The 24,724-nt window shown below is 50.4% G+C and overlaps 4 protein-coding genes across 4 annotated transcripts in view; 1 reads left to right on the top strand and 3 right to left on the bottom strand.

Moving 5' to 3' along the window:
• Positions 1–906: 906 nt before the first annotated feature.
• On the bottom strand, positions 907–2,822 carry Ftl (ferritin light chain). The gene is made up of 4 exons (XM_087901440.1): positions 2,506–2,822; positions 2,070–2,216; positions 1,448–1,573; positions 907–1,220 (listed from the first exon to the last, which is right to left on the bottom strand). The coding sequence occupies exons 1-4, from the start codon at positions 2,605–2,607 to the stop codon at positions 1,065–1,067; spliced, it is 531 nt and encodes a 176-aa protein (XP_087757566.1). The 5' UTR covers positions 2,608–2,822; the 3' UTR covers positions 907–1,064.
• Positions 2,823–4,331: 1,509 nt separating this feature from the next.
• Bax (BCL2 associated X, apoptosis regulator) lies at positions 4,332–9,782 on the bottom strand. Its single transcript, XM_085682749.2, has 6 exons — positions 9,655–9,782; positions 9,149–9,200; positions 8,904–9,050; positions 8,073–8,208; positions 5,982–6,086; positions 4,332–4,597 (listed from the first exon to the last, which is right to left on the bottom strand). Exons 1-6 carry the CDS (start codon positions 9,686–9,688, stop codon positions 4,493–4,495), a joined length of 579 nt encoding a protein of 192 aa, XP_085538875.1. The 5' UTR covers positions 9,689–9,782; the 3' UTR covers positions 4,332–4,492.
• Positions 9,783–12,723: 2,941 nt separating this feature from the next.
• On the bottom strand, positions 12,724–23,059 carry Dhdh (dihydrodiol dehydrogenase). Its single transcript, XM_048443105.3, has 7 exons — positions 22,897–23,059; positions 22,265–22,376; positions 21,268–21,431; positions 18,649–18,901; positions 15,859–15,983; positions 13,553–13,700; positions 12,724–13,329 (listed from the first exon to the last, which is right to left on the bottom strand). Exons 1-7 carry the CDS (start codon positions 22,984–22,986, stop codon positions 13,223–13,225), a joined length of 999 nt encoding a protein of 332 aa, XP_048299062.1. The 5' UTR covers positions 22,987–23,059; the 3' UTR covers positions 12,724–13,222.
• The window catches only part of Tulp2 (TUB like protein 2), a 30,152-nt gene continuing 26,301 nt past the window's right edge, over positions 20,874–24,724 (top strand). The window contains exon 1 of the mRNA XM_048443069.3: positions 20,874–21,000. The gene's annotated coding sequence lies outside the window, so the exon portion shown is untranslated. The remainder of the gene's footprint in view (positions 21,001–24,724) is intronic.

Below are 24,724 nucleotides of genomic sequence, written 5' to 3'. Positions count from 1 at the left end.
GTGTGGCTCAAATTCACAGCAGACCAGCCTTTAGCCTCTCAAGTGCTGGCCTCACAAACACATACCAGGAGCCCCAGCTTCCTCCTGGTTTTAGTCTGCTCTTGCCTGCCCCACGCTTCTGTGGGAGAAGCCAGTGTTTTCAGGAAAGGCGAATCTGACTTAGTTTGGATCTGAGACTCAGGGATGCTAAGTAGAAAGGGACAGACAAGGAGGATGCACAGAAAGTCACAGACAGGTCCATGCAACAAAGGATCCAAAATCCAAAGCCTCCCTTGACTGTAGCAAGACCCAACCTCAAAGTGAAAGGCAGCCTCCCCGGGGCGTGGTGAAAACAAGACAGTATTTCTCAGTAGCGTTGGCTATTTCCTTGGTTCTCGGGCCTTAGTGCCCTCTGCATGGCTGAGTTCTCCCTTCAGTCTCTAAATCTGAGGGTGCGGTGGCCAGACTACAATGCATTGGGTCATTTTCCTGCCCACAGGGCTGTAAAGAGCAGCTTTGTGCAGCCCTCCTCTTGTATGTTAGAGCTGACACAGCAGCCTTATCCAGTGGCCCCATCCCACCCCCCCACCCCCGGGGAATTTGGTTCCCGTTTGGACAGTGGTCCGAAGTTTCACATCCTCCTTTTAGATGAGCCCCAACCTCTAGCTCAGCATCCCGTGGACACCCTGTGACCCTGGCTGCCCCACTCTCCCAGCATGTCTTGCACTGGCTTTAGAAGCCCCCTGTTTGTATGTTTAGTGTTCTTTCAGTGATATGGGTGTAGCTCATTAGAGCTCAGCTATTGCGGCCTCCACTCCTCTGCACAGTAACACAATCAACCTGAGACTGATCTGCCGCCTGGTGCAGGCAGAGATCCCTCCAACACACACGGTTCCCACAGAAAACGAGAGCAGGGCCATCACCAAGTGCTGTTTCAAAAGGCTTTATTTTCACTTGGTCCAAGACTTGAGAGGGGCTCCAGGGCGTTGCAAAGCTGCCTAGTGGCTTCTTGAGAGGTTGGGGTGAAGGTCCTGAGGCTGGCTGGTGCAGAGCAGAGGTGGGAGCCCCTCGGAAGGAGAGGCCCCCTAGTCATGCTTCAGAGTGAGCCGCTCAAAGAGGTACTCGCCCAGAGATGCCTGGGGCCCAGAAGTCAACCTGCGGAGGTTGGTCAGGTGGTTGCCCATCTTCTTGATGACCTTGACCTCCTCATCCAGGAAATGGTTTTCAAGGAAGTCACAGAGCTGCAAAGGAAGGAGAGACATCATCAGAGACCCAGTTCTCAGAGGGAGGTGTGAGCAGGAGGGTTCAGTTGAAAATCTGTCCCCAAGGGCAGGTAATAACTGGAGATGGTTCTTCTATAATCACAGCGTTCAGGGGCTGAGACAGGAGTATTACTGAGAGTTCAAAGCCAATATAAGCAGCCAAGGTCTTGCCACACAGGGAAAAAAAGGACTAACACGACACTTACATGAGGATCTGTGCGAGCAGAGCCCAGGGAATGAAGATCCAAGAGGGCCTGGTTCAAGTTCTTCTCCAAGGCCAGGGCAGCTTCCATGGCCTCCTGGGTTTTACCCCACTCATCTTGAGATGGCTTCTGCACAAGAGAATATAGTATCTCAGAACTAGTCTTCCATCCTCCTCCCAGCCAAGAATAAAATGGCCTATGCAGAAACTGCACAGTACAGAAACATTACTGCCCATTTCTTTAATTCAATCACTGAAGGAGGGGTGGGGAGCTAAGACAGGAGAATCTCAAAGACTTCGAGGCAACCTGATGAGTTCCAGGTCAACTAGGGCCACAAAGTGAGACCCTGCCTCCCCAAATCACAGCATCCTGTGGTTTCAGTTTTCACTGCATTTCCCATTTTGAGACACTGCATTTAACTGTCTCTACCTACCTGCCCCAAGAGCCCATAGTGACGGTCCTACCAATCCCCACCACCATCGCACACACCCCTCAAGAATGGAATGCAACTTTCCAGCAGTCAGAGCTATATCCGATCAAAACCACGGAATCGCAATATAACAAACCAAGGGGTCGCATGAGTGCGGCACGCTCCGTGGTGTCCAATGTCCACCGCTGCTCTTACCTGCACATCCTGAAAGAGCGCACGACCTCCGCGATCGTTCTGCAACTTGAGGAGACGCTCGGCGCCCTCGCGCTTCTCCTTGGCCAATTCACGGAAGAAGTGGCCTACACCCTCCAGAGCCACGTCATCCCGATCAAAATAGTAGCCCTGCGGTAGGAAATATTACAAGCGAGAGTTAACGGAACGCAGTGGCGCACACCTTTAAACGCAATACTCGGGAGCAGGGCGAAGCATGTGTTAGTCGAGGCCAGCCTGGTCTACACGGCGAGTTCCAGCCAGGCAGGCTAAACAGTGCTACAATCTCAAAGTAAACAAGAGCTGTGCTGGGGCGAGGCCCGCGCACGAGGTCTCCGCCCTCGATGGAACAAAGGGGGCCCGCGCATGCGCAGAGGGGTGGGTAAGGGACCCAGTGCGGAGGGCCGTTCGGGCTACTCACCAGCGAGAGGTAGGTGTAGGAGGCCCGCAGGTGCAGGTTGACCAGGCGGTTCACGGCAGCCTCCACTTCGGTGGAATAATTCTGACGAACCTGGGAAGTCATGGCTGAGACGCAGTCTGGAGCTACCCGCAAAAAGATGGTACTGGCTGGTCCTGGGAGCTGAAGGCGGCGAGGAGATGGTCCCGGAGGCTGCGACTGCAGATGAGGAGCGGTGGAAGCTAACAAAGGGAGGCCCCGGGTCTGTTCCGTCCAAACACTGTTGAAGCAAGACACAGATCCACGGGATCTCCGAGGGCTGGTGCGGGCCGAGTCGGGACGGCTCCTTTTATAGTGTGCTGACTCCTAAGGGGGCGGGACGCCCCGACCAGGGATTACCCAATTGGCGGTGCTGTGAGGAGGGTACGGAAGATTGTACTCGACCAATCCCGACTGAGTGAGATCTCGGTCCCACCCTCCTCTCATGGGGTAGTCACGCGCCTGGAGCGCGAGGGCGTTGTGAAATGGAGGCTGGGGGAGGGGCGGGGGTCGTGGTTCGAACGCGAGTCTGAGGTCGAGGGATTCTAGGGCGTGTGGTAATGGCGGTCCGGGGGGAAGGGGTACTCAGAAGTCTAGGGTTTTAAGGTTCACGATGCTTCGTGGGTTTGTTTTTTCCTGGAACCTTTTGGGGGAAGTCTTGAAGCCTTGAGGTGGTCTGCAGGATGGAAAGGGTAGAGAGCCTTGGAGTATCATGTGTGCATGTAAGGGCCCAGTCAGTACTCTGGAGTCCTGGTCAGCCTGTCTGATCTGGGGACCGGTTTTTCTAGGAACTGAGACATGCCTATGGGGAATTTCCGGGCCACCTTTCCTGGAGACTGGTCCAGAGGCTTCCTTGCCGCTTGTTCTTTGGGAATTAAGAGAAATCCGAGTCTAGAGAACAAGAACTCAGGATCCAGCCAAACACTTGATGCATGCAAGGCCCTAGTAGAACAGGAAAGGCTCATACCAGGGTTCCAACCTCAGGAACTTGGGAGGGCAAAGGTGAGAAATGTCCCATCCTGCAAGGGGAGTTAGTACAAGAAACTGCAAAGACTGGCCATGGAGCCTGGGAAATGGCCCACTGGCTTCTGCCGAGTCATTAGAGGAAGGGGTAGCTGGGACCAATACTGCTGAGTCACGCTGAGCTCAGCTTGGTGAAGGTTGTGGGGTGGGGCTCTGGCCTCACCCTGGCTGAAACCTGTTGTCCCCAGCTCAGAGGGATGTGGTGGGGGCTGTGGCCAGTCCCCCCTCCACCGCGGTTCGCTCCCTTCTTTCCTCAAGTATGATCATGCAGTTTTATCTCTGGGGGTGGGTGTCCTACACATATCTTTCCCCTGACTTGATGTCTGCGGTGTCCTGTTGATTTGGGGACCAGAGTTAGTCATTAACCACAGCACTTCAGAGCCTGACCTTTGGCCTCCAACCTGACAGACCTGGACAAGGCAATAAAGGTGTAAAAAGGCAACACCCGGGAACCATAGAAAACAAGGGCCTAGGGAGAGGAGAAGAGCACTCTGAAGACATGGTTGAGTGTAGGGAATATGGGTGGCAGTCTCATGGGTGGGCAAAGACCAAATCCCCTTTGAAAGTCCTCCTCTCCTTTTGTGGCTCTCTGGCAATCCAGCACCTAGGAGTTTGCCCCATCTCCTCTGTTCTCCAGAACCAGCAGGGATGGATCCGGCCCCCAGGCCTGCAGCTTACACCGTCCCCAGAGCTAACTAAGGCCAGCACGGAGCGGGCTGTCCCAAGTCCCTAGTGGCAGTGGGCCTGGTGCTGGAGACACCAGCTGGTGGACACTGGACCATACAATCCAAAGTGGACCTGAGGTTTATTGTCCCCTCCCCCAGGCCACCATTCCCACCCTTCCCAATAATTACAAAAGTAAGAAAAATGCCTGTCCCCTGTCCCCATTCACCCCAGAAAAATGCCATAATTTATGAAGAAAAGACACAGTCCAAGGCAGCAGGCGGCCTCAGCCCATCTTCTTCCAGATCGTGAGAGAGGCAGTGAGGACTCCAGCCACAAAGATAGTCACTGTCTGCCATGTGGGGGTCCCGAAGTACGAGAGGAGGCCATCCTGGGAACAGAGACATCTGTTACTTCAACACCAAACTGCAAGGGGGAGTGGGAGCAGAGAGCTCACCTGTGGGGATGGCTAAGGGGACCCCAGGACTATAATCCCAGCCCCAACACTCAGGAACCTGAGGCAGCAGGGTTATAAATTTAATGTCAACTTGGGAAATTTGTTGAAACCCTCACTCAAAAAACAAGAGGCTGGGTGGTGGTATATGCCTTTAATCCCAGCACTTGGGAGGCACAGAGGCAGGTGGCTCTCTGAGTTTGAGGTCAGCTTGGTCTACAAAGTGAGTTCCAGGACAGCCAAGGCTATTCATTACACAGAGCGACCCTGTCTCAAAACAAAACAAAACAAAAACAAAACAGTACTCAAAAGGCAGAAGCAGCTGGATCCCCGAGTTCAAGGTCAGCATGTTTTAGAGTGAGTTCCAGGACAGCTACGGGTACACAGAGAAACCCAGTCTCAAAAAACCAAAAGCATCATAGGGCCAGCGAGCTGGCTCATGTGGGAAATGTGCTTGTTGCCAGGCCTTTATCAACGTAAATTCCATGTCCAGAACCAACAGGGTAGGAGGGAGCAGACTACTGAAAACTACCCTGACTTCCACACATGCAAAATAAACGTAAACGGTAAATAAAAAATACCCCCCTACACACAATTCCAAAATGGGAAAACAAAAAACAAAAACATGATTACACCTTGGAAGTGGTGGCCCACCCCAGCATTGAGTGGAGGAGGCTGGAGGATCACATTTGGACCAGTGTTGGTTACACAGTAACTTCAGACCATCCCTGAGCTACAGCATGACCCTGTCTCCAAAGAAAGAGGACAGAGGCCACAGCTCAGCTGGCAGAGTGCTCGGGGCCTGGGTCCTCTCCAGCACCTCACAAACTGGCATGAGGGAGGGAATCCAGGTGATGAGAAGTTCAAGGGCATCTTCAGCTAGAGTAAGTCTGAGGCCAGGAGACAATCTCAAAAAAATTCAAAAGATCAAGCTGGGATCAGAGGTTCACCCGTGTATTTAAGAGGTTCTGAAGGGAAAGCCATCTCGTCAGCTCACAGAAAAGTCAGCAGGTACCAGATGCACCAGGCTGGGAGATGTAAGGACAAGTATCTTAGATCATGTCTAACAGCCTGGCGCACCTCTATGGTGACCCTTGGTTCTATGTATGTGGTTCTTAATCTGTGGGTCACGACCCCCCAAAGAGGGTCACATATAAGATATCCTGCATATCAGATATTTTCACTGTGATTCATAACAGCAGCTACGAAATAATTTTACGGTTGGGGTCACTGCAACATGGGGAACTGTATGACAGGGTTGTAGCATTAGGAAGGTTGAGAGCCACTGCTCTAAACTGTGACAAGGACTGAGGAGTCTCACCCAGCCACCCTGGTCTTGGATCCAGACAAGCAGCCGCTCTCGGAGGAAGTCCAGTGTCCAGCCCATGATGGTTCTGATTAACTCGGGCACTTTGGTGCACAGGGCCTGCAGGGAGTGGGAAGGTTACACTGGGGGCTGAGTCCTGTGCCCACACTCCTGGAGAAGGTGAGGTCTCAAGCCTTTGCTGTCACTCCCCTCCACCCCCCCATCCCCGCCACTGTTTGAGTCAGCTCTATCAACTACTATCTAGGAAAAGCTCAGGAACCTGACTCCTCAGTGCCCTCTAGCCCAACACTCAAAGGCAGGGCAGGGGAAGGCTCAGCAGAGCACCAGCCTAGTGTGTGCCCCGGTTCCATCCGGGAAGAGGAGAGCTCTGAGTGCAGAATGTTTGAGTTGACTTTCAGGGCCCAGACAACTAGGTGTCGTTTTTTGTTTTTGTGAGACAGGGTTTCTCTGTGTAGCCCTGGCTGTCCTGAACTCTCTGTAGACCAGGTTGGTTTAGAACTCAAGAGTTACACAGCTGTATTAAAGGTATGTACTACCACTCTTGGTCCAGATACCTAGTTCTTTTGGAAGGTTAAGGATGTTGAGGACTCTTAGGACCTGGACAACAATGGCAATCTGGAAAGCTCTGAAAGCCCAGCAGGACCATGGGAAGAACTCTTCCCAGTTTTGCTGTTATGTTTTGCTGTTATGAGCTGGAGTTTCCTAACACTGTCCAAGCCAATCCTGAACTTCTGGACTAAGGTGATTCTCTTGTTACAGTATAGCTGGGACAATATACACACACCACCAGCACAAGCAACACACCCCTTCATGTCTACCACTCTTGGATGCAGGCTGACTTGACGTAACAAGCTTTAACCAGCAATTCTCACCCCTCAAAGCTCAGGTCCTAAGCCACCTTCTAGAGACGCTTTCTAGACCAGGTAAGACCACCTCCAGCAGACTCAGGACTTGCTCTCTTGATTGGAACACAATGCATTTTGGAGTCCAAAGTGGACTATTGTTCAGACCACTATCCTTCTGCCTCCAATACTGAAGTCCCATCAGCCCAAGCAGGAAACCACATCAAGGAGATGAGGGATGGCATGGATGATGGTCACAGTGTACAGAACATATGACAGCACATTAAAAATAACAAAATATGGCAATAAATAGATCTGCCCCAGTCTCCTACTCTTGCCCTAACATACCCTACCACAGCCTGATCTCAAATGTTCTCTATAAAGATAACCTTGAACTTCTGATCCACCTACCTCCCATTTCCCAAGTGGTGGAACTGGAGGAATGCACCAAACACACCTGGTTTATGCGGTACTGAACCTAGGGCTAGTGTATATGCTAGGCAAACATTCTTATCAACTGAGCCATGGTCCCAGCCCCCTTTTCATGTTTGTGTGTGGTGATGGGAGATCAAACCTAAGGCTTCCCTACTCAGCCACACACCCCATCTGTCATGCCATTTCTCAGGTTTTTGTTGTTTTTTTTTCTTTTTCTTTTTTATAAACTAGGTTTTAAAGCTGGGCAGTGGTGGCACACACCTTTAATCCCAGCACTTGGGAGGCAGAGGCAGGCGGATCTTTGTGAGTTCGAGGCCAGCCTGGTCTACAAGAGCTAGTTCCAGGACAGGCTCTAAAACTACAGTGAAACCCAGTCTCGAAAAAACAAACAAACAAACAAACAAAACCTAGGTTTTAGGTAGCCAGGATAGCCTGAAACTCAGTATTTAGCTATAGTTAACCTTAAACCTTGATATTCCAACATCAGTCTAAACATGAGCCCTAAAATTAGAAGCATAAAAGCATAAGCCACCATGCTGGTTTTAAGGTTTCTATCCTGAGAAATCTAGACTCTGATCCATCTATCTACCTTACCTCAACGTCACAACCACCAAACAGACCTCCATCAGAAAAGGCTAGTTGTTTTGTTCAGGGCAGAGAGACTAGGTGCTGGGGTTAGGCCATCATGTATTAGGCCCAATCCATTTGTTGAAGGGATATATACACAGCCATTTTTCTCCTGCCCCTGGCCCTCAACACAGACCTGAGGGTACAGCCCTGGGCCCGCGAGCGACCTGCAGCTGCTCACCTTGAGCACCAGTTTGCTAGCGAAGTAGAAGAGGGCAACGACCCGGCCCCAGTTGAAGTTGCCATCAGCAAACATGTCAGCTGCCACACGGAAGAAGACCTCTCGGGGGGAGTCTGTATCCACGTCAGCAATCATCCTACAGGACAGAGAATAGGTGCTGAGCAAGGTGGGCAGACCCAGTAGGAGTTCCCACAGCCTCCCCAGCTAGGACACAAAGGCCAGAGCCTGGGCTGGGAAGGAGGCAAGGCACCTAAGAAAGCAAAGAAAATGAATTTCAAGGTCCTGGGGAAGAACCAGTGACAGCAGAAGCATGTTCGCCTAGAATCTACAAGTGGAGGGTGGCAGAACACCTACCTTCAGGGGCTCCAAGTGTGACTTGGTGGCTCAGCACCTGCCTAAGACTCATCAGGGGTGTCAGAGGCATGGCTCCGTGGTAGAGCACCTGCAAGCGTCTACCAAGAAGAGGCTGGAAACCTGGCTTTAAGGTAACTATTCATGCAGCGTGCACGAATGAGAGGCTAAAAGTAGAGCCCGCCTAACACTCACCTGTGAGGGGCTGTGGGCATGGCTCAGTAGTACAGTACCTACCCAGAACCCACCAGTGTGACTCAGAAAAGATTTGTCTAACACCCACCAAGCAAGAGGCCAGGGTACAGCTCAAGGGCAAGAGGTGGCCTACCATGTAGAGAGACCCTGGTTCTATCCCTAGCATGGAGTATCTGAGGTGAGTGGTGGAACACCCGATTCCTTGAGAGGACCAGAGTACACAGTGCCCAGTTCTTGAGGGGGGCAGGAAATCCCAGGATGGACCCCGGGTTCCAGGAACCACACCTCTGCAGCTCCATGTTGTTGTCCAGTTCATCTCCAATTCGCCGGAGACACTCGCCCAGTTTCTTGGTGGATGCATCCTGGGGTGGCTGCTCCAAGGTCAGCTCAGGTGTCTCCCCGGCCATCCTCCCAGCTCGATCCTGGATGAAACTAGATGTGAATGGAAGTGGGTGAGGGAGGCGCAGAGTGAGAATCGCGTGTTGCTCCCGAAGTCCACCCCACCACAACAGAGCCTGACTCACACTCACCCCTGTAGCAAAAAGGCCCCTGTCTTCATGATCTGCTCAGAGCTGGTGGGCCCTGGTGGAGAGAGGAGGAAAGGGGTGCCTGGACTCCTAGGTCCCGGGAAGAGTCAGGGGGTTGGGGAGGCTCATAACCCTGAAGGGAGACAGAGCTGGGTACCCTAGTAGTGAAGGGTAACATGGAAAGCCCGGCGACTGCTTCTGATGGATAGGGGGCGGGACCCAGCCTGCATCCCTGCTCCTCCGAACACGGAGAACCGGGCACCAAATCATATAGACCCCCGGCCCGAGGGACGGCGCTGGGACCCGGCCCAGCCCGGGCGACCAGCAGGAAGTGGCGCCAGCGACAAGCCCGGGCCTGCCCGGGGGCGCGCACGCGGATGTCCGCTGTCGGGGTGCGGATGCGCCCGGCGGGATGGATCCGCGCGCCCCAGCGGGCTCCCACCCGAGCCCAGAGCCGACGGGGTCCCGGGTTCCCTCGTCCGGGCCTCGTCCTCCGCCTCCCTCCTCACCGCCGCCTCCGAGCTGCTCCCCCGACCCGTCCATCACCGCCGCTGCCTTTCGCCGGGTGCGCCCCGGGCGGCTGCAGCGCGCCCCGGTCACGTGACCGTTCGCGGACGTGCGCCTCTCACGTGGGTGCCCCGCAACATGGCCTCCGCCCCGCAAGGCTGGTCACGTGATTGCCCGGTCTGCCAGGGCGGGGCCTCTGTCGCGAGAATGCGACACATCTGCATAGGACTTCCGCCTTCTGGGATTACAGGTCTGCAAGCGCGATTTTGCCTGAAGCCAGACCAGTACCCATTATTCCGTTTGCCGTAGTTTTGTGGCAGAGAGCACTAGAGAGACTGAAGTAAGATTACCTCGAGTTCAAAGCCTGCCTAGGATAAGCAACAAAGCCTCGTCACAAAAACAAAAACCGAGACCAGGCATAATGGTCTCCCAGTACTGGGAGGCAGAAGGGAGTATCGCTTCAAGCTCAAAGCCAGCCAGGACCCATCTGGAAAAAATAAACAAACAAAACCAGGTGAAGGTGATAGCCCAACAGGGGCGAGGTCAGCCCTGAAGACAGTGAAGCAGGAAGATTGCCAAAGAATTTGAGGCAAACCTGGACTGTAAAGTTTGAGTCCGGGCTGCATCATTAAGAATTCAGAAATCAAAAACAGGCAGAGGCTACCACGTCTTTAATGCCAGCTTCCAAACCCAGAAACAAGCAGACCTCTGTGAATTTGAGATCAGCCTGGTCTACCTAGGGAGTGGCAGGCCAGATAAAACTCTGTAGTGAGACCCTCACTCAAAACAAACAGAGAAAGGAAGGGGATGGGACAGACCCTAGTATGTGGCCCATCCCTGTAATCCCAGAACATGGAAGCCCTATGCAGAATTGCTATGAATCTGAAGTCAGCCTGCACGGCCAAAACAGACTTTTGTCTCAAAAGGAAAGAAGGGCCCAGCGGTGGTGGCGCACCCCTTTAATCCCAGCACTGGCCACCCTGGTCTCAAATCAGGGTTCCAGGATAGCCAGGGCTACTCAGAGAAACCCTTTCTCAAACAAAAACAAATGAAAAAAATAAATAAAAAATAAGAAAAATATAAAAAAAACAGAAAAGGGAAAAAAATGAGTGAGAGAAAGAAAACCTTCAGAGTATGAAGTAGCAACAGGCATGAACATACTCTGAAATATACTAGGAGGAATTTATCAGCCTTCTTAGGGTGGCAGGGGCCCTGGGAGAAGGTAGACTCATCTAGGAGTCAAGACTCTAGGTGTCAAGAGGCTTTAGTCCTATGTTGAAAAAGCCCTCCTAGCACCAGGGTTTTTTGTCGTTGTTTCTTTTTATTTTAACTTTTTATTGATCCTTTGTGAATTTCACATCATGCGCCCTGATTCTACTCATCTCTCATCCCCTCACATTCACCCTCTGCCCCTTCGACCCCCCCACAAAACAAAATAAAATTTAAAAGAACAACAAGAACAACAGAAAAAATTAAATAACAACAAACTTCGGTGTGGGAGCAGTAGTGTGGCCTAGTGAGTCACACAGTGTAGCCTAAGTCCGTACTTCTTTTGTTTGTTTGTTTGTTTTCTTTTTTTGAGACAGGGTTTCTCTGTAGCTTTGGAGCCTGTCATGGAACTAGCTCTTGCAGACTAGACTGGCCCTGAACTCACAGAGATCCACCTGCCTCTGCCTCCTGAGTGCTGGATGAAAGGCCTGCACCACCACCACCCAACTCTGGCTAAATTTTTAAAAAATGTATCTATTTTATTTTGTATATATGAGTGTTTTGTCTGTGGATGAAAAAAAAAAAAAAGAAAGGACATGACTCCTCATAGGTATGGTGGAGGAGAAAGTTTATTGTAGCTAAAACGTAGGGTGTAAGTAGAGGCAGAGACGGCTGGGAAAGTCCAGAGTTTACAAGACTGTACTGACCTGGGTCATGAGGAGAGAGGAGGAGAGAAAGAGGGAACTAAGACACAACAGCCAAGGAGGCAAAGGTACAAAATAGCAGGAACCCAAATGTCTGGATTATACAGGGAAGAGCCTCTGGGGGAAGGGCAGCCCAGCTCCTGGGCTGAAAAGTTCAGGGTAGAGGGCACGGTGTGCCAGCCATGCCCCACCACCAACAGATAGGGACTGAGGGATGCTGGGAGAACCCGACAGCCAGGTCGGCTTTGTTATGTGAAATAGGCACCTCAGCCAGCCCTTTGTCCCAGGGTGTGAGATTTACAGCCTGCATGGATGTGTACCCAGTGTGCCTGGTTGCTCACAGGGGTCAGAATGCATCAGATTCTCTTAAACTATAGTTAAAGACAGTTGTGAATCACTTTGTGACCTGAATCAGGACCAACAAGGACTACTAACTCCTGAGTCATTTCTCCAGCTCCAGGGTCTCTGTCATCATTCTCCCCACCCCCTCGCCCCGCCTCCTGAGTCCCCCCCACCAATCTCTCTCTAGGGGCTCACATTGGAACTGGATGGCTTAAAACTTGCTGTGTAGACCAGGCTGGTCTCAAACGCACAGAGATTTGCCTGCTTTTGCCTCCCCAGTACACCCTGCTGCCACACCCACTCTTAATCAGTCCCTAAAAGGAAAACAATCTCAAGGAAAGGAAGAGGGCTGGACACAGAGCCAGCAGAACAGTGTTACCTGGCAATACTAGCCACTGGGTATTCCACATTCCTTCGAAGCTATTTTGGGTTTCTCTTTGTAGGGTAACAGGCCAGTGGAGAATCATCCTGCCCCTGGCCTGTCTCAAAACCCGGGGCTTTAAAATCCCCACCCCCATGACCCAGGGTTAATGGCCTAGTAATATTTCTTACTGCTCTGTACTTTCTCTAGCTCATTGTGCATACATGACAGCCCCTATAAGAGCCTGCCCCTCTGCCCAGTCCACGGCTGTCTCTGTTCTGCCATTCTGGGTTTCGTCCCAATAAAACCTCTTGTGTGAGGTTTGTTACACGGCATTGCTGTGGGATTCCTTGGTTCCAGATCCCCAAGATACCCTTGAACCATAAAACCCTTTCAATCATTATAACCGTAAGTTTCTCTCTTGCCCGCCAGTTCCCAAATAACCACTCAGAGGCTTATATTACTTATAAATGTTTGGCCTATGGCTCAGGCTTATAACTTGCTAGCTCTTACTTAAATTAACCCATTTCTATTAATCTGAGTATTGCCATGTGGCTGTGGCATTATCGATCTGCTGGCATGTTGATCCATGGGCAGCTGGATGGCGGCTCTCTTGACTCCACCCTTCTCCTGTATCTCTGTTGGATTTCTCACCTGGCTCTATTCTGACTTGCCATAGGCCAAAGCAGCTTTATTTATCAACCAATGAGAGCAAAACATATTCACAGCACACAGAAAGATATCTGCATCCTAGTGAGTTTGAGGACAGGCGGTGACAGAATGTGCAGGAAGAACATCAAGAGGACAGCGACTGTCAAGAGCCCAGAAAAGCAGTGGTCTCCAACGGGAAAACTCGGGCTGTTTTGCAAAAATAACTCCAAAGCAATGAGGGTCAAGCTAGAGTATCCCAAGAAGGAAACATTATTGCTTGCCATGTCCAACCCAGGAGCACCATCATTTGTCCTGGGGGAAAGTGACTCCAATGGCCTTCCTCACCTCCTCAAGAATTTCAGCCAAGAGCTCACTCTCTGCCAGAGGAACTACGGGACTTTCCTTAAGACCTGGGAGGAGAAAGCACAGGAACCACAAGCTGGATACCAAGAAAACTACAATCCCAGAAGTTCTCATGAAATGGCCCCCCCAACCCCAGCCTGATTTGAGCAGGTGGATGTCCCTCAGCATCCTGGGAAATGTAGTTCCAAATTAGATGTTTGGGCTTCAGCGTAGGAGGGAGCACCATATTCTGCTTAGACTGATCCCAGGTTGTAGTCCTTCACTCCTTACCTTTACGCAGGCACTCGCGGATGTGGTTCGCTTCATAACTCATGCATGATCCGTTTAAAAAATTGTAGTCTTTCCCGAGGGCAGGCGGAGGGAACTCTTTACGCTCACCATTCACTACCAGCTCTGTTGGGCACCACGTTTTGCAAATCTGGAGGAAGATAACAATGCCTACCACTACCACTCAGCCCTTACCAGCAGAGCTGCAGGCTCCACTCTGGAAAGCATGCCTAGTGGGCCCGGGGAGGAGCTCTGGCACCTGAGAGTCAAGGCTTTATTTGACTTTATTCGACTTGTGAAGTTCAAGCTTGCCTTCTGCCGGAATTGGGGTTGATGAGTCTGATCCTTGGCAATGATTCTGTCATAGTAAGACCCTGCCTGTTGTCTCCCCCCCCCCCAATCAAAACCAGCTTAGACTTCAGGACCAGCTCCTCCTCTGGCCAAGTAATGAAGGCTCCAGGACCACATTGCAGGATGGCATCATCACTCTTGAAGATGAGGGCTCATGCAGCCCAGGCTGGATCCCAACTCCCAGTGAAGTTGAGGTTCTTGAACTTCTGATTCTTTAGCCTGATGTTACAAGTGTGTGCCACCATACAATGCCTTCTGTAGAATGTAGAAGAGATCCCACAGAGACATTGCCTCTGGCTTGAATTCCTACCTAGCCTTTGAACTACTTCAGTGATTGTTACCTTTCCTTTAAATGTTTGCTTCTTAGTTCTTAGAGGACTTGGCCAACCTAGAAGTCTCAAGGCTGAGAACTGCTTGGACAAATGGTTCCTTCAAACAGCTTCAGATAAGAGTTGGGTATGTGGAAATTGTTTGCCTAACGGTAAAAATCCTGCCAGGTGGTGGTGGCGCACACCTTTAATCCCAGCACTCAGGAGGAGGCAGAGGCAGGGGGATTGCTATGCATTCAGGGCCAGGCTGGCCTACAAAGTGAGTTCCAGGACAGCCATAACACAGAGAAACTCTGTCTCCAAAAACAAAACAAAAAGTTGTATATCCTGTAACAATATAAAAGCTCTCGTAGAGCAAGGAGGAGTCAGTCCCCAGTTCACGGGAAGCTGGTACCCTGCTCTTGCTAAGCCTAATTCCCTAGAATGACCCTTTTTCTTCCAAGGACGCACACAAAGCAGAGCGCTGACAACCTTCCTTCTTACCTGGTGGACCTGAACGTCCACCTGCAGGACAGAATGGAAACGGTGGACGGCAGCTAGGACACGAGGGAGGGATGGTAGAAGTCCTTCAAAATGCAGCAAAGGGCTGAAATTATTCTATAGTTTGACTTGCTGGATATATGATTTCTTTCTCCCTTTTCCATCTTTTTCATTGATGTGTTAGGGATCAAACACACTCAGCTTCACACTAAAAATGTGCTCTACTGCTGAGTCATGCACACAGCCCTCACTGGAGGATTCTAGGCAATGCTAGATCTCTGTCTCTAGATTCTTTCTCCTTTTTATTTTTGAAGGTCTTGCAAAGTAGTCCAGACTGTCCTTGAAATTCCTCTGTAGCCCAGAATGGCTTGGAACTGTGGTGCCCCCTGAAACCTCTAGGCTCAACAGGATCTCCTTTCTTTGGCAGCTAGGTGTCAAATGCAGGGTACCATGCATGCTAGCCAAGTCTTCCACTGAGCCGCATTTTCAGACCAAAAAATAGGATTTCTGTCTAGCAACAGCATTCCCGGAATCCAAGAAAATCTGGCCTCTGGTGCTACACAAATTGTCTGGAGACAACTGGAAAGTCCTAAGCCCGGCTAGCATGATGTTTAGAACCTGAATGGTTCACAGCAGGAGGTGGCTGGAGTGTGGGCCTGAAGGGTCATGTCCACTCTTGGTGCTCACCCAAGTTCTCGGCTTCCTCACTGGCATGGTGAGCAAGCTGTGTGTACAGCCTCCATTGCTACAGATCAAAGCTGTTCAGCCTCCGTGCCTTTCCCACCATGATGGGCTGACAGGTCATGATGGGTAAGCCTGAGCCAAAACGAACCATTCCCTCACTTAAAATGCTTCTGTCAGACATTGGTCACAGGATTAGGGAAAGTAGCAAATATAGCTGGAAAGAACTCAGGGCCGGAGAGTCACTTGGTGGCAGAGCATGTGTTTAGAGTTGGGAAGTTAGGCACCAAAAACCAAAGGCCTGAGAGTAGGGGACTATAACCTTAAGGCCGAAACCGCATCCCTTGGCGGTTGAGGAGTCTGAATGTCTCAGAAGCAGAGCAAATGATGGTTACTTCAGCTTTAGCTCCCCCCCCCCCCAAGGCTGCTGCATATGCTACATAGCCTTCTGAGACATGTGTGGCTCACCTGGGCCATGCCCTTGGTGCCAATCACGTATGCTGTGTTGGGGAGGTTGGAGGTGATGCTACAGGTGAAGCTACCGTGGACCCCTCCTGGGTACTGAAGTAGCACACTAACGGTGTCGTCCACACCTGTAAAGAAAGCGCAGGTCAGCACAGGGCAGGGTCGCAGGACAGACTGCACAGGCCTCCAGCCTTGGCCCAGACACTTTTTTTTCCCCCCAAAATACGATTTATTTTTATTTTAAATGCATGGGTGTTTGGCCTGCATGTGTGTCTGTGTGAGAGTGTCAGATCCCCAGGCACTGGAGTTACAGAGAGTTGTGAGCTACTATGTGGGTGCTGGGAATTGAACCTGGATCCTCTGGGTCATCTGGAAAAACTGCCAGTGCTTTTAACCTCTGAGCTATCTCTCCAGCCCCTGGCCCAGACACTTGGCCTGGTTTTTGTTGTTTTTTCTGGGTTTTGTTTATTGGTTTGTGAGACTTTCTGGGGTTTGGGCTCAAGCTAACCTTCTTAGGGATTCGACAATAAACCTACGGACCCTCCTGTCTCCACTCCCTGAGGAGCCGGGATTACAGGCACACACGTGTAGAAATCAGAAGAGTCCAGAAAATTCTCTCTCTATCTGGGGATCAAACTCTGGTCTTGAGGCTTCCAAGGTAAACAGTTTTGACCTGCTGAGCCCTCTCACCTGGTCCCTGTTTCCCTGTTTGTGTGTTTATTATGCATAGTAATAGTGTTCTGTCTGCACATACACCTCCATGCCAGAAGAGGGGACCAGATCTCATTATAGATGGTTGTGAGCCACTATGTAGTTGCTAGGAATTGAACTCAGGACCTCTGGAAGTACAGCCAGAGCTCTAAACCTCTGAGCCATCTCTCTAGCTCCCCCACCTTGTTTTGTTTTTTATCAAACAAGGCTTCACTGTATAATCCAGGCTGGTTTGGGACTCATGAACTCTTCCTGCCTTTGTCTCCCAAGGGCTGGGATTACAGGCTTGAACTACAATGTCCTAAATTAATCATGTACTTTGAAAGAGCAATTGTATGGTATCTGAATTTTATCTCAGTGTGTAGGAGGCCTTGCTGCTCTTCCAGAGTAAGTGGGTTCAGTTCCCAGCACCCACATGGCAGCTCACAGCTGCCCAAAACTCCAGTTCCAGAAAATCCAATTCCTTCTTCTGACCTCTAAGGTCACAGAGCATATGCTCATGCTGACATACATACATACATACAAATTAAAATAACCTTTAAAAAAAATCCTGCCGGGTGGTGGTGGCTCATGCCTTCAATCCCAAATCTCAGAAGGCAGATCTCTGTGAGCTTGAGGCCAGCCTGGTCTACCAAGTGAGTTCAAGGACTGGCTCCATAGTTACTGAGAAACCCTGTCTCATAAAACCAAAAACCAAAACCAACCAAACAAAAAAACAAATCCCATCACCATTCATGGCTGTACACACCTTTAAACTCAGAAGGCAGAGGCAGGCTGAGGCAAAAAGCATCGTTTTAAAAAAAAGTAAATTAGTAAACCAGGAAAGAGGCTAGACCGTTCATAGCAGGTTCAGGCCTTGGGCTCCATTAACTGTTTCAAAAGAGAGAGAAGGAGGCTGGAGAGAGAGCTCAGAGGTTAAGAGGATCCAGGTTAAATGCCCAGCATCCATGTGGCAGCTCACAACTCCAGTTCCAAGAGATCTCATGCCCTCTTCTGGCCTCCCTGGGACCTGGCATGCACGTTGTACACAGACACTCATGCAAGCAAAACACCCATATGTATAAAATAAAAAGTCTTTTTTTGTTTGTTTTTCAAGACAGAGTTTTTGGGGTTTTTTTTTTTTTTTGGTGTTTTTTTTTTTCCACTGTAGTTTTAGGGCCTGTCCTGGAACTAGCTCTTGTAGACCAGGCTGGCCTCGAACTCACAGAGATCCACCTGCCTCTGCCTCCCAAGTGCTGGAATTAAAGTCGTGTGCCACCACTGCCCAGCTCAAGACAGGGTTTTTCTATGTAGCCCTGGCTGTCCTGGAACTCATTTTATAGACCAGGCTGGCCACAAACTCATATAGCTCACTCTGCCTCAGCCTCCCAGAGTTCTGGGATTAAAGATACACAGCACTATTAGTTGTTTGTATTTCTTAAGCGCTCTTAACAGTTATTTCAATTTGCCAGGCAGTGGTGGCACACAGCTTTAATCACAGCACTCGGGAGGCAGAGACAGGCGGATCTCTGAGTTCGAGGCCAGCCTGATCTACGGAGTGAGTTTCAGGATAGACTCCAAAGCTACAGAGAAATCCTGTCTCGATAAACTAAAGCAAGCAAGCAAACAAACAAACAAAAAAGAAAAAAAACCAAGCAAACAAAAAAACTCTTCATCAACTCCCATGACACCCATATCGTTTGACCAGTCAAATAATTAAAATAGAGCAATCCAGTCTCAGATCACGTGAGAGAGTGTCAGTGCATGACCAGTGGAGAGCTGACCTGTGTAAAAGGGTAAAGGTGTGGAGGGTGGGGTTGGGAGTCAGGTTTTGAAGGAGACTTTGGGCCTTTCTGAGGGTGCGCTAATTCTTTGAACTACATTTCCCAGAAAGCCATGGGGTAACCACCAGCTAAATGTATACATGTGCCACTGGCAGTTCTGGGAATGGTAGTTCTTTATGTGTCCAGTGCGTGGTTAGGAGAGGCATCACTCAAGGAAGTCCCTCCAGCTGTCTAATCTGATTTTTCTGGGAGGAAGTGGGGATCAGGAGAACTGAGGGAGAACGCCTCCTACTGCCATCTAGCCGAGAGTACGCAGTACCTGTTTCATAGATCCTTCCCACGGCTGAAACCTTCTCTGGCTTCTGCGCACCAAAGACCATAGAGAGGAACTGCACGCAGTAGATGCCTAGGTCCAGCAGGCCGCCGCCGGCCTGGCTCCAGTCTGTGGACCGGGGTACATGGCTCAATTGTGCCCCAAATTCTGCCCGAGCCACTCGTAGGTCCCCGACAGTTCCTTGGACCAAAACTTCCCGCAGAGCCTCCATGGCAGGAAAAAACCGGCTCCAGATGGCCTGCAAACCAGAGAGGGGAGCCCAGGGTTATGGAGGCATCAGAACTCAGGAGGTAATCAGTCACAGGAAAAATCAGGAAAAAACCGGCTCCAGATGGCCTGCAAACCAGAGAGAGGAGCCCAGGGATATGGAGGCATCACAACTCAGGAGGTAATCAGTCACATCTTCCTAGGGATCCTAAACCCTACCCAAAACCCAAAACACACCTCTATCCTTCCACAGCCTATAGATGCTGACATAAGGTCCTCCCTGGACCTTCCACACCTGGCCATCTTCCCAGTTACCTTTTCTAACTAATCTCTGTCCCATAAACATTTTTGTTTAGTTTTTTTAGGTAGGGTATTATGTAGCTCAGACTGGCTTTGAACTCATTTTAAGTAGTAGAAGTGAGTCTCAATTGAGGAACTAGCTGGATCAGACTGGCCTGTGGGGGAAGTCCACTGTAGGCTAAATTACCATGCCTTGGGCAAGTGGGCCTGAACCCAGAGCCTTGGGTTAGGGAACAAACCAAATGGGCTAGTCACTGAGATAGCATCTCTAGCCCTTCAAAAAACTTTGTATTGGTGGGCTGGTGGTGCACACCTTTAATCCCAGCCCTCAGGAGGCAAGGGGGCGTGGCGTGGAAGGGAGCTTCTCTGTGAGTTCCAGGACTATGTAGAGTGATTCTATCTCCAAAGAAAGAAAAGAGGCCTTTGCCTGTGTCCCCCTCTCCAGCCCTCTTCCTACTCTCTCCCTAAAATGCGATACATATGCTAAAGAACAGAGGGAGTTCTGTCCCATTTGCTAAGGATTATGACAGCCATCATGTAAGCCTGCTAGCTTCACTTTTGGGTGACTTTTTTGTCTGTTTGAGAAGGGTTTCATGTAGTTCAGGCTGGCTTCAGCCTCTCTATATATCTGAAGATAATTTTTTTTTTGAGACAGGTTTTCTCTGTAGCTTTGGAGCCTGTCCTGGAACTAGCTATTGTAGATCAGGCTGGCCTCAAACTCACAGAGATTCGCCTGCCTCTGCCTCCGGAGTGCTGAGGTTAAAGGAAACTTGCACTGTTTATTAGTTTGTGAGTCTGTATGGCACACATTCATGCAGGTGCCCCCAAAGGCCAGAAGAGGGCGGCAAATCCCCTGACTGCAAACAGTCCAATGCCTTTGATCACACCTGAACTCTGGCCCTCCCAAAGAACAACCAGTGTTCTTGCTTCGGAGCCAATTCTTCAGTTCCAGCCACAAATCCACTCTTTTTCCTCCTTTCCTTCCTTCCTTCCTTTCATTTTTTTCTTTCTTCCTTTTTTTGAGATACAATCTGGCAACCCTAGCTAGCTTGGAACTCATGAAGATCCCAGTGCTAAGATTAAAAGTGTCCACTGGGCTGGGCAGTGGTGGCTCACGCCTTTAATCCCAGCACTCAGGAGGCAGAGATTGGGGGGGGGATCTCTATGAGTTCAAGGCCAGCCTGGTCTAGAGCTTGTTCCAAGACTGCCAGGGCTGTTACACAGAGAAACCCTGTCTCAAAAAACCAACCAACCAACCAACCAAACAAACAAACAAAAGTGTTCTGTTACACAAAGAAACCATGTCTTGAAAAACCAAATAAGGAAAGAAATAATAAAAGTGTTCGCCACCATGCTGGGCAGCCTTGAATTTTTACTCTCCCTGCCTCTGACTCCTGCCCAGTGCCAAGACGACAGAAGTGAGTTACCACCCTGTTCCTGTGGAAGTCACACAGTTTGGTGGCAAATTTTTAGTCACCCACTAGCTTTGCCATAGGTGATATCTCTGCCTGGAGTCATGAAATGCGTTAAAAACTGCAGGGCCTTGAAGGTCACTCCCACTGTGTTGGGGATGGGGCTCTGGAAAGTATCTCTTCATTGTCTCCTGTTCTGCCTGAGAAAGAAACTGTTTGTGCACCAGGGCCAGCATGTAACTTTTTCCGGGAGAATCTACAAAGGCTGAGTCACTGTTCTTATCTGTGGCTTCCTCGAGTTCACAGAGCGGCATTGACCTGCAGATAACAGCAGTCCGTGCCTCTGGGAAGCTCCTGCGTGCTGTGGACCTCTCCTGAGCCGCTGGTCTGCCTGCCACACCTCCCCACAACTCCTTAGGTAAGTCTTGCACCAGCAAGCCCTAAGCAAATGGCCTCTGTCTTCCTTGGTTTTCTTGCTTTCCGAATAAATACTTTTCCTCATTGATCACTTCAAGTGGGGAACAGTGAACTTGGGTTTGTGCCTCAACAGAGGCTAGATTCAGTTATATCCTGGCCACAGTGAGATTCTGATCCTTTGGCATTTTGACTGTGTGCAAGCTTGGGCAACTGTGTTTAGTCCTGGCAGCTGGGCTGTCTGGATGTCAGAAGGGCCCTCCAGGCTTACCTCCATAAGAAAGATGCCCCGAGAACGGGCCTCTGCCACCATCTCCCGAACTTCGGCTGCATTCACACCCATGGGTTTCTCGCAAAGGACGGCCTTGCCTGCTGCCAGGCAGCGAAGTACCACTGCCTTGTGCTGGGGGTGTTGGGTGGCGACGTAGGCCACCTCTGCAGCAGAAGGAAGGAGAGTGGGTCAGCACTGCCCAAAGAGGCCTGTCCACCAACGTTCAGGGACTAAGTGGTGCCTTCAACTAATCCTCTCGTTGAAAAGAGACTACCAAGCTTTTGGGAGGCTGAGGTAGGAGGCTAACCGATTTGAGACCGGTCTGGGCTACATAGTGAGGTTTGTCCCAAAACTCTAAGGAGCCAGGCCTTTAATGCCAGCACTTAGAAACCAGAAATCAGGGCTGAAGAGATGGCTCAGAGGTTAAGAGCACTGGTTGCTCTTCCAGAGATCCTGAGTTCAACTCCTGGTAACCATGTGGTGGCTCACAACCATCTGTAAAGGGATCTGATTCCTTCTTTTGGCATGCAGTCAGAACGTGGTATACATAATAAATCAATCTAGAGAGAGAGAGAGAGAGAGAGAGAGAGAGAGAGAGAGAGAGAGAGAGAGAGAGAGAGGAAACCAAGGCAGGCAGAGCTCTGTGAGTTTGACCCAAGCCTAATTTTCAGCAAAGTGACAGGACACAGCTCTGAGGAACCTAAATTGTGAGATTCCATCCCCAGTGCTGTGAAATCAACAAATTCTTAACAGATTCTCTAGCAGCCTGGCATCTAAGACCAGTTTGAGCGGGTCTTTGGCCAGGGCAGGCCTACTAACTCTGCTTCCTACCCCAGTTGAACCCAAGCCTTTCCAAAGTGCCGCCCACCCACCGCTGCCAGTTAGGCGGGGATTAATGAACTGCACCGCCGCAGCCGGGTGTCAGGTGTACATTTACCACAGCACAGGCAAGAGGCTGTGCCTAGCTCTGCCCACCTCCATTGTCCAGGCCACTCACCCACGTTTGGGTCCTTTGCTAACTCCTCATAGGAGCCATATGCCTTGGGGATGTTGTATTTCTGGGCAAACTCCTTTGCCCGGTTCAGGTCCCTCGCAGCCACTGCCACCACCTGGTGTTGGATTCAAAGGGTGATGTGGGGCCGTTGTAGGAGGTAAGTAGATGAGAGACAGACAATGGGAGAGACTGAACTAGGGAGAAGACAGCCTCCTCCAAGATGGCTGGGGAACATACTCCTGTTTGGGAGGAGGAGAAAGTGGATGGTGGGAAAGCCAGACGTGCCCAGGCTAGCCTAGGTTACACAATGGGACAAGACCATCCCGGGTACATGGCAAGACTCTAAATATAAAGGGAAATGAGGTCCCCATGAGCCAAGGCCCAGTCCCTGACTGCACAATAGCTTCTCTCCAGGTAGCTAATATCCTCTTCATCACCCTCAGGCACCTCAGGTTAGTAGCCTGGGGTGAGGAGGAGTGCGCTGAGAACAGGTCTCCCGGCCTTGGGAATCAGAAGACCTCAGCGTTTCCTTCTCCTCTCAGGGTCGCCTCCTGTCTCAGTCGTGGGACTAGGGACCTTCTTAGACCCGAGGCTCCCCTCTTCCTCAGCCCCAGGGTCTCCCTAGGGAGGTGCACCTGGTGCTCCGAGGGAGGCAGTGAGCTCAGCACGGTCGTAAAGTCGCTGGCGATTAAGCCAGCTGACACGATGCCCCAGCGCAGCGCCATTCTCTCCGCTCTCCACTGCTGGTCTGGAATCTTCGGCCTGTGAGGAGCTGCCCCCGGCGGCTGGTAAGAATAGATTGCACTGCAAGCTGGAGGCGGGGCCAATGGAACCGCACACTGCTTGGCTGATTTGGTTGAGACCTTGATCTCTAGATACACAAAAGAGTCTCGTGTGTGTGTGTGTGTGTGTGTGTGTGTGTGTGTGTGTGTGTGTGTGTGTGAGAGAGAGAGAGAGAGACAGAGACAGAGAGACAGAGGCATTTCTCCAATGCTGTGCTCTGCCCCACCCCCTCCTTTGACAGTTTCATACTTTGTTGCTGGCCTGGAATTCAGAATATAGCCCAGGATGCTGACCTCAACTCAAAGCAATCCTCCTGCCTCAGCTTCCTAAATGCAGGGATTACAAGCATATATCACTATGCCTATCTTTCAGGTGCCCTTTTACTTTTTATTTTGAGACAGGGTCTTGCTATCATTAGAATTTGGTCTGGGATCTCAGGACCCAAAGTATTTTTGGCAAGGCAAAATCTGTAGATGGGGGCATAGCCATGCCAATCAAGCAAGCGAACACACCCAGTAGGGACTCTTGTTGCTCAAATGTGTGTGTGGGTTTTTTGCCTGTATGTATGTGTGTATGTATATGTAGCATGTGCACACCTGGTGCTCGCAGAGGTCAGAAGAGGACGTTTCAGTCCCTGGAGAGGCGGCTCAGCAGTGAAGAGCACTGGCTTCTCTTCCAGAGAACCTGAGTCCAGTCCCCCAGGGCAGCTCCCAATCATCTGTAACTCTAGTTCTAGAAGATCCAATGCCTTCTTCTGTCCTCTCTGTGCACCATGCATGTGCACAGTCTCATAAATACAAACAGGTGCACCCTCAAATACATGCCATGAGGAGGAAGGGGAGGTGGGATCCCCTACAACTGGAGTTAGAGATGCCGGGAACCTAGCCAAGTGCTCTTAACTGCTGAGCCCCTTCCTCTCCACCCCCAGTTATGTCTTTACAAGTCTCTTTAATGATGGAACTTTATCTCACTTAACTTTTGGAGAGAAGAGAAAGGACATCTCATTTATACCCGCTACGTACTGCTCTCTTAGAATACAATTTCATTGTCCTTTCTTCAGGTTCACTTAACATTGCCTGACCTGCATGTTCAGTCACAATTTAGTGAGACAGGAATTCTATCAGTAATCATAGTTTTAATTAATCATTGAACTAAGATTACGCAACATCTAACCATAGCCCTGTTAATCTATAGTTATCTAACTGTAATCATGAATAATAACTATTCCCATTTCTGTTTAACCCTTTGATAGAAATGACAGTTCATTTACATTCCCTGACATAGGTGTCACTGTGTGCTTGACATAATCCTCTTGCCTCAGTTTCCCAAGCAGCTAAGACGACAGGCCTGGACCACAGGCCTGACAGGTGGTTCTGATTCTTATGACCCCTGGAGTTAGGGACAGAATCCTCTTCCATGCCCCTCTGTGCTTCTTCCTGGCTCAGGACCGGACCCCTTTTGGGGGGGGGTCACATTTCTGTTCCGGAAAACGCGAGCTCCTGCAGCTTCCAGTTCCGGGAAACCCTTAAGAGAGCAGCTGAGTTCTGTGGCCTATTACGTAAAATATGAAAACTGATTGGCTAAATCCACTTTCAGCAGGGCAATATCCAGTTTCCCTTGCATTGCAGACATTTGTTTAAGGTGTTGGGTAGCTGGGGCTGGAGAGATGGCTCAGTAGTT

The sequence above is a fragment of the Myodes glareolus genome, chromosome 24 (assembly GCF_982192425.1).
Source record: "Myodes glareolus chromosome 24, mMyoGla1.1, whole genome shotgun sequence".
Lineage (NCBI taxonomy): Eukaryota > Metazoa > Chordata > Mammalia > Rodentia > Cricetidae > Myodes > Myodes glareolus.
The sequence above is the reverse complement of the archived record's forward strand: the minus strand, read 5'-3'. Positions and strand labels throughout refer to the sequence as shown.